This window comes from Mangifera indica, chromosome 10 (assembly GCF_011075055.1).
Source record: "Mangifera indica cultivar Alphonso chromosome 10, CATAS_Mindica_2.1, whole genome shotgun sequence".
Classification (NCBI taxonomy): Eukaryota; Viridiplantae; Streptophyta; class Magnoliopsida; order Sapindales; family Anacardiaceae; genus Mangifera; species Mangifera indica.
The window spans coordinates 1,634,505-1,650,905 of NC_058146.1; the positions used below are offsets into that span (position 1 = coordinate 1,634,505).

Sequence of the window (16,401 nt, forward strand, 5' to 3'; positions counted from 1 at the left end):
GGAAGATGGAAGTGGCACTGTAAATTAATGGCAGTGCAGATGATACTGTAGAGGGTGAGGATTTTTAGGTTATCACATCCTAACAATTGAAAGAATGTGGAGGATTTATGTTAATATAGGCCCGATTGAGAGCCCAAGTCATATCAATCTTGTTTTAGGAGAATTTAAAAGAACATTCATTTGTTTATTGAGTTCCCCAGTAGTACTCGATTCATTTGACAGACTGAATAAACAGTAAAGTACAGTTTCAAGCGTTGTTCCGGTAGTAAAATCAGTGCTGATTATTGCTGTATGATATTTGCTTTGTCATCTATATAACCTTGCTGCACAAACCAAGCAATGCAATCATCAAACATCTCCTCAATGGACTTGAACTTGAATCCCAAACTGGTCAGTTTTGAAGTGTTGAACTCGTAGTATGGTCTGTTCAGCTCCACAAACCTAAAAAAGTCCATCCATAAGCAGCAGGACAGAATAAAAGCACAAGAAACTAAGATCAACCCAGATAAGTTAAACACCTTTTAGGCAAGGGAAGCCATGGATAGCGCGAAGACAAGAAGGAAGCCAAGTCATTATTATCAACCACGGTTGAGCTACAGAGGTATCGCCCATGGCAGTTTTTGAGCTCATAAACAAGGATGTGGCAAAGCGCAACATCATCTATGTGAACATATCCCAGCCTTCCATGGCATTGAAATTTCTCTGTTTCCCCTGTTTATTTGTTTTAACTAAATGAATAAACATGCTGAGGTGAAAAGATGATTAAAAGAACAGATCAAGCCTTAACCTTTTAGTAAGCCAAGGACATCAGATGCAGTGGAGCATAATTGGGAAGGCAGACTGGGTCCAATAACGAAGGAGGGTAGAACTGTGACTAAATCTATTCCATTGTCTTCACAGAATTCCCAGGCAGCCCTTTCAGCTAGAGTTTTTGATAGAGCATACCATATCTTGATAACAATGACACTAGAATTTGTTAGTCATTGATATAATTACCAAATCACTATTTCCCACCCGATATTTGATCAAACAATAAATTTTTGCCATCTAGATTTTAAAAATTTCCACCTATCATACACTTTTGATGAATTTGTTAAGATTTTTTGGATGTATTTATATTAAAATTACAAAATTGTCACTAATATGTAATATAAATATCAAATTATCAATATATCTATATTAATTTAAAATTTTATCATTTATGCTTAAAAAAAAAATCAAGACTCAATTTTTTTGAAATGTAACTTTTATTTTTAAAACTATTTTGAGATGTATTAAAATTTTCAAAAAAAAAAAACCCTAAAGTTTTTTTAATTTCCAAAAACTCTTAAAATTTTCAACAATAAGTTTAATATTTTAAATTTTTGGTTTGCCTTCTAAAATTTTAAAAAGAAAATATAGAAAAAAGAAGGAGAAAAGAAAATTAAAAATAATAAAGAAAAAAGAAAAGAGATAAAAAAAAATTTATGTAAAATAACTTTTCGGTCTTTTCGATTAACGGGATTTATTTATAAAAGTGAATAATAGATGATAATTTGTAATTTTAGCAAACATTATAATTACACTGGAAAATTTAAAGGGATTGATGTGTTATTACCTGGCGTTTCTCGCAGAGGTCGACAGAGCTCCAAGAAGACTCGTCAAGAGGGATTTTGGGGTCAAAATCATCTCTTGCTCTCACAGTTGAAGAAGACGAGGTCAAAACCACACGCCGAAGAGATGGGTTTTTGGCGCAGGAACGCAGCACATTCAGTGTCCCCTTCACAGCTGGTTCTATGATCTCTGCCTTGGGATCAAATGAAGGTTTTACAACTGGGGAGGCAGTGTGAAAGACGCCATGGCAGCCCTTGATGGCTTCATCAAAGCTTCCTTCTTCCATTAAATTTGCCCTCACCAATTGCAGTCTCTCCTTTGCTCCTTCCAGCTTCCACAAATGCGCCAACTTCTTCTCATTTCCTTCATATATAAACTCAAAGTTACACAGACATTTTGATCAGAAAGAGAAGTGATAAAGGGTTGAAGACAGACAGACCTGCATCTCTTACTGTTCCAATTACTTGATAGCCAGCCAAGAGAAGGCGCTTAACGAGCCAAGAAGCCAAAAACCCAGAAGCCCCAGTTACGCAAACTTTGCCTTTTGTTTGATCCATTGCCTTGTTGTTGCTATGCAGCATTGGCCTCCCTGTATATATACACGGCTTTTCTCCATTTTGACAGTTGGGGATTTGGTGAGTTCTACTTCAAATGCTGAGATAAGGTAAGCCATTCAACACTTGTGAATTATTATTATTATTATAATATTTTCAGCCCAAAGTGCATTCACTATCTCATTCCATTTTCAAGTTAAAATTAGGTAAGGGAGTGCCAAATAATAACGTGTCAATAGTGAATAATGAATCTGCAGATTGTTCTTCCTTGTCACTGCCATTGCTGCTTCCCTATTGAAGTTAATGTGTAGTTGACAGTATGAAGCATGATGAAACATGCTAGACCTGAAATTTCTTTCCCTGGACACTGATTTTCTCTGGACAGTCTATATAATATTAATGAACTTTTAAAATTTAAAATATATTATAGTTATCCTTTAAAAATTACATTTCCCCTTTAACCTTTTTTTTTTTTTTTAGTATAAAATAATTTATTTGAACCCTACCAATTTAAAATATATATATATATATATATATATACACGCACACGCACAGAGACACTGTTTGGGAATCGGCTCAAGCCGCTGGAAGCCTAGCTGCATGCATGCATGCATGCTGCTGACAAAACTATACTTGGAGGACGTTTGAAGGACTTTTATCTTTAAGTCTGCTGAATTATTAGGAGTCGTTCATCTATAATTTCTCTCTGCCTATATTAAATTGATAAGCCACCAAATATATATATATATATATATATATATATATATATATATATATATATATATATATATATATATATATCGCTTAGATACGATACGATTATCAAGTTTGGATTTTTTTAACTATTTTTTAGGTATTATTTAAGTTTCTTATTAAATTATTTCAGTAAAATTATCCCCAAACTGAAAATAAACCCTTTAAAAAGAATAAATGAAGTTTCCCATTTTATTTATTTTTAATTGCAGTATTGCTGTCATGAAAAACAAAACAAGGGTCCAAATCCAATATAAAAAAATCATATATATATATATATATATATATATATATATATAAAAAGGTGCTCATGGTTTGATCAAACGATGGATTTTTCAAATTTTTCATTTGTCTGTGTAAAATCAGTTGTTAATTTTAATTATTAAAAATTATTTATATTATTTTATTCAATAAATTTTTTTAATAGGCCAAATGACTATTTTCCACCTAAAGTTTGGTATAAATCTAACTTTCTACCTATAATGTGTAGAAAGTTGTCTCTATTGTCTCCGGTTGTCAATAATGTGTTGGAAAATTTTGGAGAAAATAAAGTTTTTTAAATTTTAGATAAGTAGAATTTGTTAATTTTTAAATTTGGGATTAAAAATGTGATAAATTTTTATTAAATAATAATTTTATCTTTAATAATAATAATAAAATTTAATAAATAAGTAAATTTTTAAAATTTTAATAATTAATAAATAAAAAGACGTGTGCACCAAATCTTGGGTGGGACATTCTCATTTGGCCTTTTTAACAAATATAAACTTCATTGGAGTTGGAAAGAGACTTAGCGAGAGTTTGTTGTTTCTTCAAACCGCGGGTGGGAAATATTCAGTTGGCCGATTTTAAAAGCCAATCATCTGTAAGTCCTTTCGGATAGAGTTTGTATAAAGTATTATTTAAAGCATAAAAGAGAGATATTTAAGTGTGATCTTCGTTTAGATTGTTTGAAAAAGAAGAAAGAAGTAGAGAAATCGGCCGCTTTACGTTTGCTTATGAATATTGGGCAGGTACACTACACAGACGAACCCATATTTTTCTTCTTCTCTTTTCGGTATTTATTCAACCTCTTTCTCCTCTTTATTATTGCCGTCTTTTCTTTTCCTCTGTTGGTAGCAAAATTCTTCTGTTTATCGTTCTTATGTATATCATGTTTGCTAGCTTTGATTATGAATTTCTTAGTTATATGTATATATGAAATTTTACAAATAATTTTCTTTTTTATTTTTTGTTGGGTTGTCATATATGTGATTTCTCCATAGATAGATGATGGACAGTGGAGGCTATTCTTTACCCTCCGGGGCTGATGGGGTTAAGAGAAAGGTGTGTTATTTCTATGATCCAGAGGTGGGAAATTACTATTATGGACAGGGTCACCCTATGAAGCCACATCGCATTCGGATGACTCATGCCCTTCTCGCCCACTATGGTTTGCTTCAGCGTATGCAGGTCCTCAAGCCTTTTCCTGCCCGAGATAGAGATCTTTGTCGCTTCCATGCTGATGATTACGTCTCTTTCCTCAGGAGTATTACGCCTGAAACTCAGCAGGATCACCTCCGCCAACTCAAGCGCTTTAACGTTGGTGAAGATTGCCCTGTCTTTGATGGACTTTACTCCTTTTGCCAAATTTCTGCTGGCGGCTCTGTTGGTGGTGCCGTCAAGTTGAACCATGGGCTCTGTGATATTGCTGTCAATTGGGCTGGTGGCCTGCATCACGCTAAGAAATATGAAGCTTCTGGCTTTTGCTATGTCAATGATATTGTCTTGGCCATTTTGGAGCTACTTAAACAGCATGAGGTTTGTTCAATTTTAGGTGTCTTTTCTTTTAATTTCTTTTTTCCTTGGTTGGTGCACTTTTATTGTCCTATATATATATATATTTTTTGTTATGGGCACGAGAGTAATTTTTCATACCTAAATGAATGTTTATTCATGAAACATTTGTGTTCAACTGAATTACTTTTGTATGCATGTTGATTACTGAAAAAATTATGCCATAGGTATTATCTCAACTTGTCATGGAAGCAAACGCTATGACTAATTATCTTCTTGCCTTTCTGTATGGATTCAGTTAAACTATTACTTATTGTTGGATTTGGTCTTGTGTTGAAGATAAACATTAATGAGAAAAATATAGTCGAAGGTTGTCAGTTCATGCATTTGGAGTGTCTGTATTCAATTTTAATTTTTTTAACATTTTTTTAATTATTATGATGTTATTTTTGTCATCATCATTGTGATTGTCGATCATGGCTATTTGGTGGAAATAGTGAAATCATTTCACACCTGTAGGAGGGAACTTATGCCTTTTATTTTATGGCTTGTGGAACTAAAAAAATAAGCTAAATCTAATCGTTTCATTTCATAGAGTTTGAGAATGAGACTAATCTTTGATAATCCAGCATTTCAATTATTCCATCTGGCCAAATTCACTTCCAAGTAAGCGTTATAGTAGCCAATTCTATGATTTTCTCATATCGTCTTCTCTGATTTATTAGGACAGATGATTTTAATACTTTAGGAAACACTGGGTGGTATTTAATTGAATGATCTTTCAAAGAGATCTATAATAATTGTATCAAACTTTATGTTGACCATGTCATGCGGGAAATGTTAATGAATTTTGGTTTAAGTTCCATTTCATGAACATAGTTTTGATATTTTGGGAGTTGTTTCTGTCACTCTGTAAAGTTTGAAGAATATAGATAATTTTCAAACAAATAAAATTGTTAAATGTTTTATTTTTCATTACCAGGTTTGGTTTGGTTTTCAATCTGGCTTTCTATTGGCACAGTAAATTAAATATATTCCTTCATATTATCAACAAACAGACCTTGATGGTTTAAATAGCTGAGGCTGGCAGACTACCCCTGTGTTACTTCCATTATACATACGAATATTTTCTTGGAATTTGATTAACATATGACATGAAAAAGCATTTGCTGGTATTAACATAATATCTACTTACATTTCCTAATATGTTCTATAACTATGTCTGGCAGCGTGTTTTATATGTGGATATTGATATCCATCATGGAGATGGTGTGGAGGAGGCCTTTTATACAACTGATAGGGTAATGACTGTTTCATTCCACAAGTTTGGAGACTATTTTCCTGGTACAGGAGACATACGTGATATTGGTTATGGAAAAGGAAAGTACTATGCTCTAAATGTTCCATTGGATGATGGTATTGATGATGAAAGCTATCAATACTTGTTCAAACCGATACTTGGAAAAGTGATGGAAGTTTTTAGGCCCGGTGCTGTGGTTCTCCAATGTGGTGCTGACTCACTGTCTGGGGATAGGTTAGGATGCTTCAATCTTTCAGTCAAAGGTCATGCAGAATGTGTCAAATTTATGAGATCTTTCAATGTGCCACTATTGTTGTTAGGAGGTGGTGGTTATACTATTCGCAATGTTGCTCGTTGCTGGTGCTATGAGGTATAGTTTTTCTTTCAATATTGCATTATTGATTTATAAAAGGTCATTTTAAAAGAAATACTAATTTCTTTGGCTAGTAGGTTGTGGTTATATAGTTTAGTCAGATAAGGCAAGGGAACCCGCTGTTGTTCATTAGTACCCAGTGTATTTTCTGTAAGAATTGGACTGTAGAAGGTGAAAGGTTTAGATTTACTAAACATTTTTATTGTACAAGGTGGCAAACATGATTTTGGACTCTTTTATGAGTTCTTTCATGCTAATAATTTTTTCTTCTGTGGCCATAGATCTTGTTAAACTATTATGAAGTTCTAGTTTTCTGTTTATGTTTTATTCAAATGAGAAAGCTAGTTGCAATGGAATATATAGTTTGACAGAATGACTGATTGAACTAATATATCACTTACTATTCCTTGGCTCATGATTCAGAAATTCAGACTAAAGTTATAGAGTCATGTGATTTGATGCAATTTTTGCCAATTATTTTTGCTTTGGGTGTGTGCTTATTTCTTGTTGCTAACACCTTATATGTAAGGCAGACTGTAGTTGCACTTGGTATGGAAGTTGAGGACAAGATGCCACTAAATGAGTATTACGAGTATTTTGGTCCAGACTATACTCTTCATGTTGCTCCCAGTAACATGGAGAATAAGAATTCAAAACAGTTACTCGAGGAAATAAGAAGAAAGCTTCTTGATCATCTCTCAAAGATTCAGCATGCACCCAGTGTCCAGTTTCAGGAAAGACCACCTGACACTGAAATTCCAGAGGTGTGTTCTGCTGCTATGTCTAGTTAAATCTTTTCATTCTTATTCTTCCTGATGTCATTGCATTCAATCATCTATTGTTAAAAGTGCATATAAAAAAAATATTTCCCTTGGACAATTTGCACCTTGATGCTTTGTTAGGTCTCATGTTTTCTCTTTAAAATTGTCATGGACTGCTCGATCAGTTCAATGTATATCTGTTGACCTCTGTTGTTAATTATAATCTTGTTTCCAATGAGACAAGAAAAAGAAGGGTGTTCCATCAAAGAATAACGCTATATTCTGTAATAATTTTGCATTATTTTTTCTGGAGTTGATGTTATATATGACAGAAGGAGAAAAAGTGGGACAAATTAAGAATATAAAGAGAGTGACAGACATTAGGGAACACAAGAATTGGAGGGGAAGAAGAGTTAGAAGTGAAGAGAGTTTGGATACAAAACACTTCATCAGTGTAGCATCCAGTGAGAAAAATAATGGCATAGTTGAAAAAGGAAATGTCAGATTCCTTTGTTCTCCCTCATGAACCATTTGCTAAACAGGGTCTAATTAAAATACTGCATCATTTACACTTAAAACCAGATCAGGCACTGGGTACTTTGTGTTTTGCTAATTGTCGGGTAATGTTCAGGCAGACGAAGATCAAGATGATCCAGATGAGAGGTGTGATCCAGATTCTGATATGGAAGTTGATGATGAACGGTATTCTACTTTTCTCCTAAATTTATTCTGGTTGTCTTTGTCCATAGCTTTTATATTATACTTATTTATGATTTGTACAGAAAACCTCTACTGAATAGCATAAAGAGAGAAACGGTTGAACCTGAGCCAAAAGATCTGGTATGCTCTAATTTGTTTAAACTCTTTTTGGAGTAGATCATTTCTTTGCATTTCTGTAATTTGAAGGGTTGGATAAATATATGGTAAATATTGGCATCCATCTGTAAATTTTCATATCTGATGTATAAAAAAGTCAGAACCTTAACCCTCTCTTTTTTCAAAATGATAATAATTTTTCTTCAAATTGGACTATTTCAGACTTGTAACCTCTACATGTAGTCCCTATTGCCCAAGGAATTGCCCAGATTTATTAAAAAATGATTCCTATTTGTCATTTTTTTTTTCTCATTATTCTTTTTATTAGTTTCAGCTTATTTCTCCTGCAGGAGGGCTATAAAGGAAGTGCTGAGAATGCCAGAGGCTTTGATACACATGCTGATGAAACTGCAAACACAGGTGAAGTTAAAGCATACAAGAACAGAAATGAAAAAGCCATGCACATGCTTGAGTATATAATCACATTTGTGGAAAAGTTCGCACTAAGATCTGTTGTTTTCCATGCGTACTTTCAGGTATTGGATACGAGTTTGATGCGATGAAGCAAGTGTAGAAGTAGAGCAAGAAAAACATAAACAAGGCATCTGATCACATGTTCCCAAAATCACAAGCAAAACCCAGCTAAACATCAACCATTCAACGGTAATGTGTTGTTGCAGAAGCTATTGCTTTTGGCCGAAGATGTAGATACGTCATTCTGAATGAATCAAAATGTGTACTGGTCCTGCAAATATGAGTACTTATCCAAATGTGGCTTCCTTGAAGTCATGTAGCTTGCTCTGTGATGAGTTATTAAAGCACAAACGGGGCCTTAATTTAACTGAAATAGCTGGAGGTTTTTCTCTGTGACTTGGGCACAACTCTCGTCTGTTAATGCAGTGGTCTGCTTCAGTATTACAGTTTTGTATTAACTTTCTGTCCCAGGATCTTACTTTATCATTGCATTGGCGCTTACTAATGGTATAGCGTGTTCTCTCTCTTTTCCCATTCATATTATTTGCGTTGGTTTCACAAATTTTGATGAGAGATGGATGATGGATAACCTGCTCCTTCGAAACAAAATAAACATGAAGCTGGCCATTTGTTATTGTCACCTTCAAAAGTAGTTTGTACCTCTTTAATAAAAATAAATTCAAACTGAATTAAATTTGAACATGGATCAATTTAACCAAAGAAAGATTGTTGAATAAGAGAACGGTAAAAAAGGAAAAAAAGTCCATAAAAAACGATGAAAAATTAGCAGAAAAGATGAAAAAACTAATTTAGATTGTTCAATTTAAGCCTATGATATGAGTCTTTTTGGGCTAAGTTTGTACAATGTTATAAGTATTTAATTTTAAATATCTAATTAAATATTTAGATAATATATTATCATATAATTAAAATATTAGACATCATCTAAATATTAAAATCGGAAATACATAATTTCATTGAATTAATATTAACGGGAAGGGAATGTGAATGGATACAAACCTGTTGAAGCGGTGTCACGAAACTCACAGCTTACCTAACTAGAGCAAATAATAACAATACACAATTACTTTCTATGACTAGTTTACAACAAAATGCCTTTCTCTTCTGATTACCTATACAATGATACTGTATATCTAAAGCCAAATTAACAATATTGATATTACCTAAACTGCAACACTGTAGCCCCTAATACTTTATTTGGAGAAAAGAAATGATAAGAAATCTGTTGGGAAATCTTCATTCCCGGCTACGCCTGTAGATCAACAACTGCTTCCCCTGCAGCAACAATAGCCAGTTAATCACTGCAGCATATTATTGAAATTGACGCGTAGTTCCACAAAGCAATACATTTTTTCAATCATATTTATAGTAATTTAGTAAAGGAGACGTGACCAAACTGATGAAATTAAATATTATTCTGCTTTGGAGCTTACCATGCATCCTTTTCACAAAGCGTTCAAATTCCACGAAGTTTTCTCTCTCCATAAGAGCTGGTCCAAGCCTGAGGTAGGTAAAGGAAAGAATGTGTCTTCCATTTGGATCACCGAATGGCTTGGCATTATCCAGAATCTTGTTGTAGCTGACTCTATCATGGCAAGGAAGTGGGTTCTCACTAGCAACGGGTATGCAAACATCCCATGCAGCATTCAGCATCTGAAATGGACAGTTATCATGTTCACAGCAGAGTCAATCTTCCAACAACATTAATGTTATAAAGAGGAACAAATGAATTCGATAAAGAGGTTTCAAATGCCTGATGCTTACTTGCCAAGCTAACCCTTCAGGATCTGAAAATGCCTCTGGGAAGCCCTCACACCTGTCTAATACTCGCTGTTCAGCAGAAGTGAAGTTCAAAACAGCTCCATGCTTCTTTAGCATCGCTACGATTGCGGCATAGCCATCACGATTACATGGATTATAGAACCCACCAGTTAATTCAGCAGCATGACTGGCAGTCTTGTACCACCAGTGAATACCTGATAGCTGCTTGGCAATTAAAATATAGCAAGCAGACAGGATAAAGCAATTACTCAGATAATTTTCTAGGGTTAATCTACATTCATGATATAAATTAGGTGAATAGAATTTCACAAAACTCACACAACCCTAGCAAATAGATGACTATACTGCCCCAAAGAAATCAGAATTCTCAAACAAAAGAACAAGATCTCCAATCCAATTTTAGTAAGAACCCACTCAACCTAAGAAAATATCTCAAAGCTAAACTCACCTTTGCTGCAATGCAGGTGCCCTCAAAAGCCAACTTTGCAAGAGAAAGCACCCGATCACCATGATCAACTAAAGCCCGACAGTACCAATCAAGGAAAAACCTTCCATAGTACCCATTATAGTCACCTCCATCACAGAAGAAGCCTGTATCATGTGGCTGTGAATTGTAAGAACCAGCATTATCAGGTCCCCTGTCCCATAAGGACTGTCCCCTAGCTTCTGCTGCCTTCCTCAGGCTTTTCAGCAAATAATGATCATAACACTGCAAAAAGAATTTTTTTTGTTGATGCATAAACAGGAAAAAATATAATTACACTAAATGGATGACTCTAGATTAAGACCCAAGTCCATAAACGAAATTAGCAAAGCTCAATCAATCACCCCAGATGGCAGACAAACTTAGTCAATGTTGAATTACAAACAAATTACCTGGAATTCTCCAATGCCAGGATATCTCCAACCATGCTTTACAGGACAAGAAGGGTACCGCAGTTCACCACAAGGACCTAGTCCAACTTCAACCATGGATATGATACCATCCTGAAAGAATTCATCAAATTCCATTCGGAAGCTTCTCATGTAGTCAAAGTACACCTACATAATTCAGTAAAAAAAAGATCATCTAAGATGTACCCGCAAAGGCAAATTATAAGGGAAATGGATTCAGCCTAAGTTAATGTCCACATAAGAATAACATCAAACATGGACAAATAAGAGCAATTCATTTATATACACAAAGGTAGAACCCAAGTTAGAAAAAATTTTAGACTCACACTTATTAACTCTGCTTTATTGGCCCCTCCAATTTATTTCTTCCTCTGTTCAAGATTGCTTTTGGAGTAGCAAATATTATAGAAAGAAAGATGAGGGATTTCTTATGGTAAGTGCATGATGGAGTGAAAGGATCTCATCTTCTTCGGTGGGATATCGTCTCAAGGCCTTAGGTCAAACAGGAACTTGTTATTGGAAATTTAGAGAAAAAGATGAAGGCACTGTCAGCTAAATGGCCTTGGAGATACTCTTTTGAAATGAGATTCTCCTTGAAATGGGGTGATTAGAAGTAAATATGGTGTCAAATGTGTAATAAATTAATGCAGTTAACAATGAATCTTTTGGAAGCCCTTGGAGAGCAATATCTACAATTTTTTCTTGCACATCCTATTGGATGTTAGATGATCCCCCATTGGCAATTTTCAATCCCTAAAAGATGATCTGGCAGGTTTTAATTTCTCCCAAAGTCAAAGTCTTTGTGTGGGCTATATAGCTCAAGGAATAATCAAATGTACTAATGATATTACAAATTTACAACACTGCTAGTGTGGTCAAAGGTTTACTTACATATTTTTCTTTTGTCAGTCTAAGGAAACGACACAACACAACCCAACACACAACCCCCCCCCACCCCCAAAAACCCCCAACCAAAACTTTCCACAAAGACACACACTGCAAAAAGAAATAAAAGAGAGAGAGAGTATAATCACAATTAGTTTCAGTCTTTATTATCAAGTGAAAACCTAGTACCTCCGCAGCAGTCCGCCCTCTTAAAACACGTTCCTTGTCAATCCCCCATGAGAGACACTCAGGGTTTCGTCTTCCCTCTCTATCAGTGAAAAATATGTCAGGATTACTTCGGCCAATTTCTGCAACCCAATGTGGTAGAGGTATACAAACGTCATCACCAACATTTCCTCCACACTCATGAAATGATATCACAACCTGAATCAATATAAATAATCCAATTGAATTATCAGTTTCAAAATGAATTCTTGAAGTTGTAAAGCAAACACATCCATGAAAATAACAAAACATTAAAATGCGAAAATAACATAGGAAAATACATATTATTATGTCAACTATGAACATTTAGCACATGCTAAGAGCACTAAAAGCCGCCAAGAGAATAAAATCTCATAAAGCAAACCTGTAACTTAAGATTAAGCTCAGAAACCATTTGAAAGAGCTTCTTGTAACCATTCCAGTTATAATCTTGAGGAGCATGAGCCTCAACTATTCCCCACCAGCAATCAACCATAACCCCATCAATATTGATTGATTTTAATACCCTCAGATGCTTCAGTAGACCATCTGCATCAACCAGTTCACACTTCATGTTGATAACACCCAACTGCCACCATTAGAGTGAGTTATTGACACAAAATCTCCGAAAGAAGTTAATAGGATATCATGCATGGCATTCGGTTAGCCCTTAAAACAAGCAATGGTTGGTGAAATGTTATTGAAATTAGAAGACTTACAGGTAGCATCACATAAACTGGAACATATGGTGTGCCAGTAAAATCACGCTCTGGTAACTTTGGTGGTAAATCAACAATCTGCAAGAAGCAAGAGAAGTTGGAAACAAATATACAGCATGGACCAACCCAACAAGCTTTCAATTTCAAATTTAAAGTGCCATTTTATACCAAAATATAGAACGTCACCATTTGAACTCGTAGGAGATACTATCAAGAACACAATTATTTAATTTCTGTATTCTCTTATATCTAATTATAAGCTCAATTAAGTGTTCTCTATTGAAGTGCAATTAAGGGCATCATGAATATTTAAATTCTAAGAGCAGTACATGATGTCATCCATCAAATTACAAAGAGATCAAAACGCAGATAACCTTTGAACAATTCAGTCCTTACCTGCTTGTCGTTAACAGTAATCATGGAACCACCAATAAGAGAATGAATCTCAGTTTCTTCTCCTCCATCTCCCACCAGAGCTGAAGATTGGGACTGAGCACTAGGGGATAAATCATAAGCTGAGGGTGTGGGCATGAAAACACCTTTCATATGACATGTGTTATACTCCACTGAGCTTCGATAGCCAGGTGAGATTCCTCTTTGAGAAGTAGTCGGTGTCTGTTGTGACACCACATGAGAAGATGAATTTACCATTGCAGAAGAGCCAGCAACAGACCTTGATCCCTATTAAAATATTATAGAAAATTTTCCATTTGGTTTCCTGATTTTCATTATAGTAAATACCAAGGGGATGACAATCTAAGTAAACCAAGCTGATATGGCCTTTCATTAGCAATTGGAATGTAAAATAAAATAATAATAGTTAATTTCAATGTCAAAAGTAAATGTTATAATCTTAATAAAAAGACACATAATTAACACATAAGAAGCTACACGGGATTGAATAGAGTCTTGCTAAGTTAACTTAAATAAATTAACATGATGTAGATGGATTTATGATTTTAAAAATAAAAAGTCACTTGTGCACCTCCTATGCATCACCAAGGATACTCCTTGCCTAAGGATACATGCCCTAGGTGAAACCACAGGAAAACCTTTGTTGGCTCAAAACATTTAATTTGATATCTTATCATGATACCAACTTTTGAGACATTAGCGTCAAAGATTTTATGGGAATTTATTAGATATTTAATTTAATGCTAGCCTAATAATATGTTGTACTGAGTGCTAAATGAAAACTTTGCACTTGACAATTAAGTACCTGAGACCTTGAAGGAAAGGTGGTTCCATCAGGAAGAACAACCCAGCCAGCTTCCCTTGCCAAAGCTGCAATCACATCATTAATATCAGCTCTGACCCTAAGGTTATAGTTCCCATGCCTCCGTAGACCAGCTAAGATCCTTGCAGTGATTGCCCTCCGATGCCGCTCCCTTAGCTTTGTCCTCTCCTTCTCTTCCGAAGGTCTACACCTCCGTACTCCCCCTCCTGGGGTTCCCACTTGCTCCTGAATTTGCTGGTGCTGTGGAAGCTGATTATTATTACAACTACTAGGTGCTACACCTACATCAACCCCCACCATCACTTGCCTGTTAATGTGCTTCCCTCCATTTTCTTCATCCTCTTCCTTCACATCCATCTCCAGTTCTTCCTCATCATCATCCTCACTTGTTCCTATTAAATTTTGCATATCTGTTGCCATCTTTCTGTCCTTACTTCCCAATCTCTAACCCCAGCTATCCAGCAACTTCTGCTGTAATGAGTTTCACCTAAAAAGCCATTGTTACAGCTTAATTTCGTTCAACATGTATGTATCACTAAGATTTCCACATAATGTTGCAATATGATCTGAAACACAATGCCTGGTTGACCAAACAGTTCCCTGAAAAAGAAATGAAACATCAAATCATGTCTCACATAGATAGAATTATGTCTAACTGATACAATACTGATCGAATATGGTTGATAGAATGAACGTGAGTGAAGGATATGCCCTTTTCACATAAGCTGAAAAAATATTTTATAACACTTAGTAGAAGGGTAAAGAATTAGGGCTTTTGGCAAAATTAACAGTTTCACAACACTTGAATTAGAAATATCACTCATGCTAAATTCTTGACATTCTATTCAAAAGTTAGCATGAAAGAACCAATATAACAATGTTTACAGCACTTGTTCATTCAATTACAAATGACAAGATCAATGAAAATTACTAAATGAAAAAGGGAGGCGTACTAGGAGTTAAATTGACACAATTTCATCCTACTCTTCACATTCCACCATTGTCTTCTCCTCATCAAAAGTGATTTGACTCAAGTCAAAGTAACTGAAATTGAATTCCAGTTCACAGCCATCACAATGGAAGTTCCAAACACCTAATTTTTTGCTAAGAAACTGCCAAACAAATTATTTAAGGGTTCTAATGGAACTTCCATTTCAGTTAAACTATTTAGAACCAAAGTAAACAAATACTTGTTCAATTGTCCCTTGGCAAATCTCAATTGATTCTAAAGATAAATAGGCCATATAACTCAAATGAAAAGTTAGCACGTCTCAGTTATTAAAAAAAGTTCAAAAGAAATTGCTTTAAACCTATATAGACCTCGGTACTAAAGCAAAAATAAAGTTTCCAGGAAAACTCAAGAAAACTTAGCGAACGTTATCCGGACAGGAAGAAAAACAGTAACGTCATTCACCTTAAATACGATTTCTTGCGTAATTCTCAAGCAAAGCCTTCAATTAGCAGGAATGAACATCGTCTTATGGGACTCCAACTTTCCATAATCCACCAATTCACCTTCTCACTAACAAAAGCTCAGATATAGATACTCTTCAACCACAGGCCTTTAAGAAACCTATCTTCCCTCTCCCGGCACTCTAACAGTACCACAGATATTCTTACTGAAAATTCCAAATATTTCCGCACCAGACGTCTGACCTGCGTTGAACGAACAAACAAGATTCGGAAAAGCGAAATCCGAGGCTTCTCCGGCTGGTGCTAAAAATGCGGCAACCAGTAAACAGGAAGTGCACCCGTGCGTGTGAGGCCTAGGGTTTCACGCGTGTGTAGTCTCAAACGTGTAGTGTGTGCGAGATTAGGTTTGGCACGAACGAGGTGTGGTTGCGTGTGTATAAGTGAAGGAGAAAATATACAGACGTGTGACTGAAACACGCGTTGCACGTGCCCATACTCAGGCTCAGAGACCCGGATAAAATAGTTGGGCGTTCACCGACCCGGAGGGGCAGAATTTGGATCTAAGATTAGGGTTGACAACAAAGTCCCCTTCAAGGTTTAGAAAAAGTATAATTGTATCCAAAAGTTTTGAACGGTAATAAACACACCCGAAAATTGGATTTGCTTATCGAATTTTATCTCATGCTGACATTCAAAGGAAACAGGGGAACCTACATCTCATGGACGCTCATACTTAACATCAATTCTGCAGCATCTCTTTTAAACTAACCTAGATTTGGAGATAAAAACTAGAAAACATATAAAAAAGCTGGCCCCTCTAGCCGTGGATAATCGGAGTATAAGGTT

General features: G+C 35.3%; 3 protein-coding genes across 11 annotated transcripts; 1 reads left to right on the forward strand and 2 right to left on the reverse strand.

The window, feature by feature from the left end:
* Positions 1-163: 163 nt before the first annotated feature.
* Positions 164-2,347, reverse strand: LOC123226963 (tetraketide alpha-pyrone reductase 1). Its single transcript, XM_044651549.1, has 5 exons — positions 2,033-2,347; positions 1,598-1,956; positions 788-950; positions 519-711; positions 164-441 (listed from the first exon to the last, which is right to left on the reverse strand). The coding sequence occupies exons 1-5, from the start codon at positions 2,172-2,174 to the stop codon at positions 282-284; spliced, it is 1,017 nt and encodes a 338-aa protein (XP_044507484.1). The 5' UTR covers positions 2,175-2,347; the 3' UTR covers positions 164-281.
* Positions 2,348-3,707: 1,360 nt separating this feature from the next.
* LOC123226927 (histone deacetylase 19-like) lies at positions 3,708-8,938 on the forward strand. 8 transcript variants are annotated; one of them, XR_006504414.1, is made up of 8 exons: positions 3,710-3,913; positions 4,170-4,700; positions 5,906-6,346; positions 6,883-7,113; positions 7,746-7,812; positions 7,893-7,950; positions 8,261-8,346; positions 8,463-8,938. XR_006504414.1 is itself a non-coding variant. In XM_044651503.1 (8 exons), exons 1-8 carry the CDS (start codon positions 3,899-3,901, stop codon positions 8,498-8,500), a joined length of 1,455 nt encoding a protein of 484 aa, XP_044507438.1. In that variant the 5' UTR covers positions 3,712-3,898; the 3' UTR covers positions 8,501-8,938. The 8 variants fall into 8 exon arrangements, 5 of the variants coding, with proteins under 5 accessions (XP_044507442.1, XP_044507438.1, XP_044507441.1 ...); XR_006504412.1 differs by having other exon boundaries at positions 3,711-3,913; positions 7,742-7,812; XR_006504413.1 differs by having other exon boundaries at positions 3,711-3,913; positions 8,277-8,346.
* Positions 8,939-9,350: 412 nt separating this feature from the next.
* Positions 9,351-15,999, reverse strand: LOC123226925 (beta-amylase 7-like). Of its 2 annotated transcripts, none has more exons than XM_044651499.1 (11): positions 15,557-15,999; positions 14,125-14,742; positions 13,302-13,520; positions 12,906-12,983; positions 12,572-12,775; positions 12,172-12,366; positions 11,080-11,244; positions 10,652-10,912; positions 10,186-10,404; positions 9,855-10,074; positions 9,351-9,696 (listed from the first exon to the last, which is right to left on the reverse strand). In XM_044651499.1, the coding sequence occupies exons 2-11, from the start codon at positions 14,560-14,562 to the stop codon at positions 9,668-9,670; spliced, it is 2,028 nt and encodes a 675-aa protein (XP_044507434.1). In that variant the 5' UTR covers positions 14,563-14,742; positions 15,557-15,999; the 3' UTR covers positions 9,351-9,667. The 2 variants fall into 2 exon arrangements, with proteins under 2 accessions (XP_044507434.1, XP_044507433.1); XM_044651498.1 differs by having other exon boundaries at positions 13,302-13,586; positions 15,557-15,998.
* Positions 16,000-16,401: the final 402 nt, after the last annotated feature.

Excerpts from the sequence above, each read along its gene's own strand:
- LOC123226963 (XM_044651549.1), bottom strand. The coding sequence starts at position 2,174 with ATGCTGCATAGCAACAACAAGGCAATGGATCAAACAAAAGGCAAAGTT. Across the intron at positions 951-1,597 it reads ACCTCTGCGAGAAACGCCAG|ATATGGTATGCTCTATCAAA; the intron begins GTAATAACACAT and ends ATTGTTATCAAG. Across the intron at positions 442-518 it reads TGGCTTCCCTTGCCTAAAAG|GTTTGTGGAGCTGAACAGAC; the intron begins GTGTTTAACTTA and ends GGACTTTTTTAG.
- LOC123226927 (XM_044651503.1), top strand. Across the intron at positions 7,114-7,741 it reads CTGACACTGAAATTCCAGAG|GCAGACGAAGATCAAGATGA; the intron begins GTGTGTTCTGCT and ends GGTAATGTTCAG. Across the intron at positions 7,813-7,892 it reads ATGGAAGTTGATGATGAACG|AAAACCTCTACTGAATAGCA; the intron begins GTATTCTACTTT and ends TGATTTGTACAG.
- LOC123226925 (XM_044651498.1), bottom strand. The coding sequence starts at position 14,562 with ATGGCAACAGATATGCAAAATTTAATAGGAACAAGTGAGGATGATGAT. Across the intron at positions 12,984-13,301 it reads TTACTGTTAACGACAAGCAG|ATTGTTGATTTACCACCAAA; the intron begins GTAAGGACTGAA and ends TGCTTCTTGCAG. Across the intron at positions 11,245-12,171 it reads GAGGGCGGACTGCTGCGGAG|GTGTACTTTGACTACATGAG; the intron begins GTACTAGGTTTT and ends TGAATTATGTAG.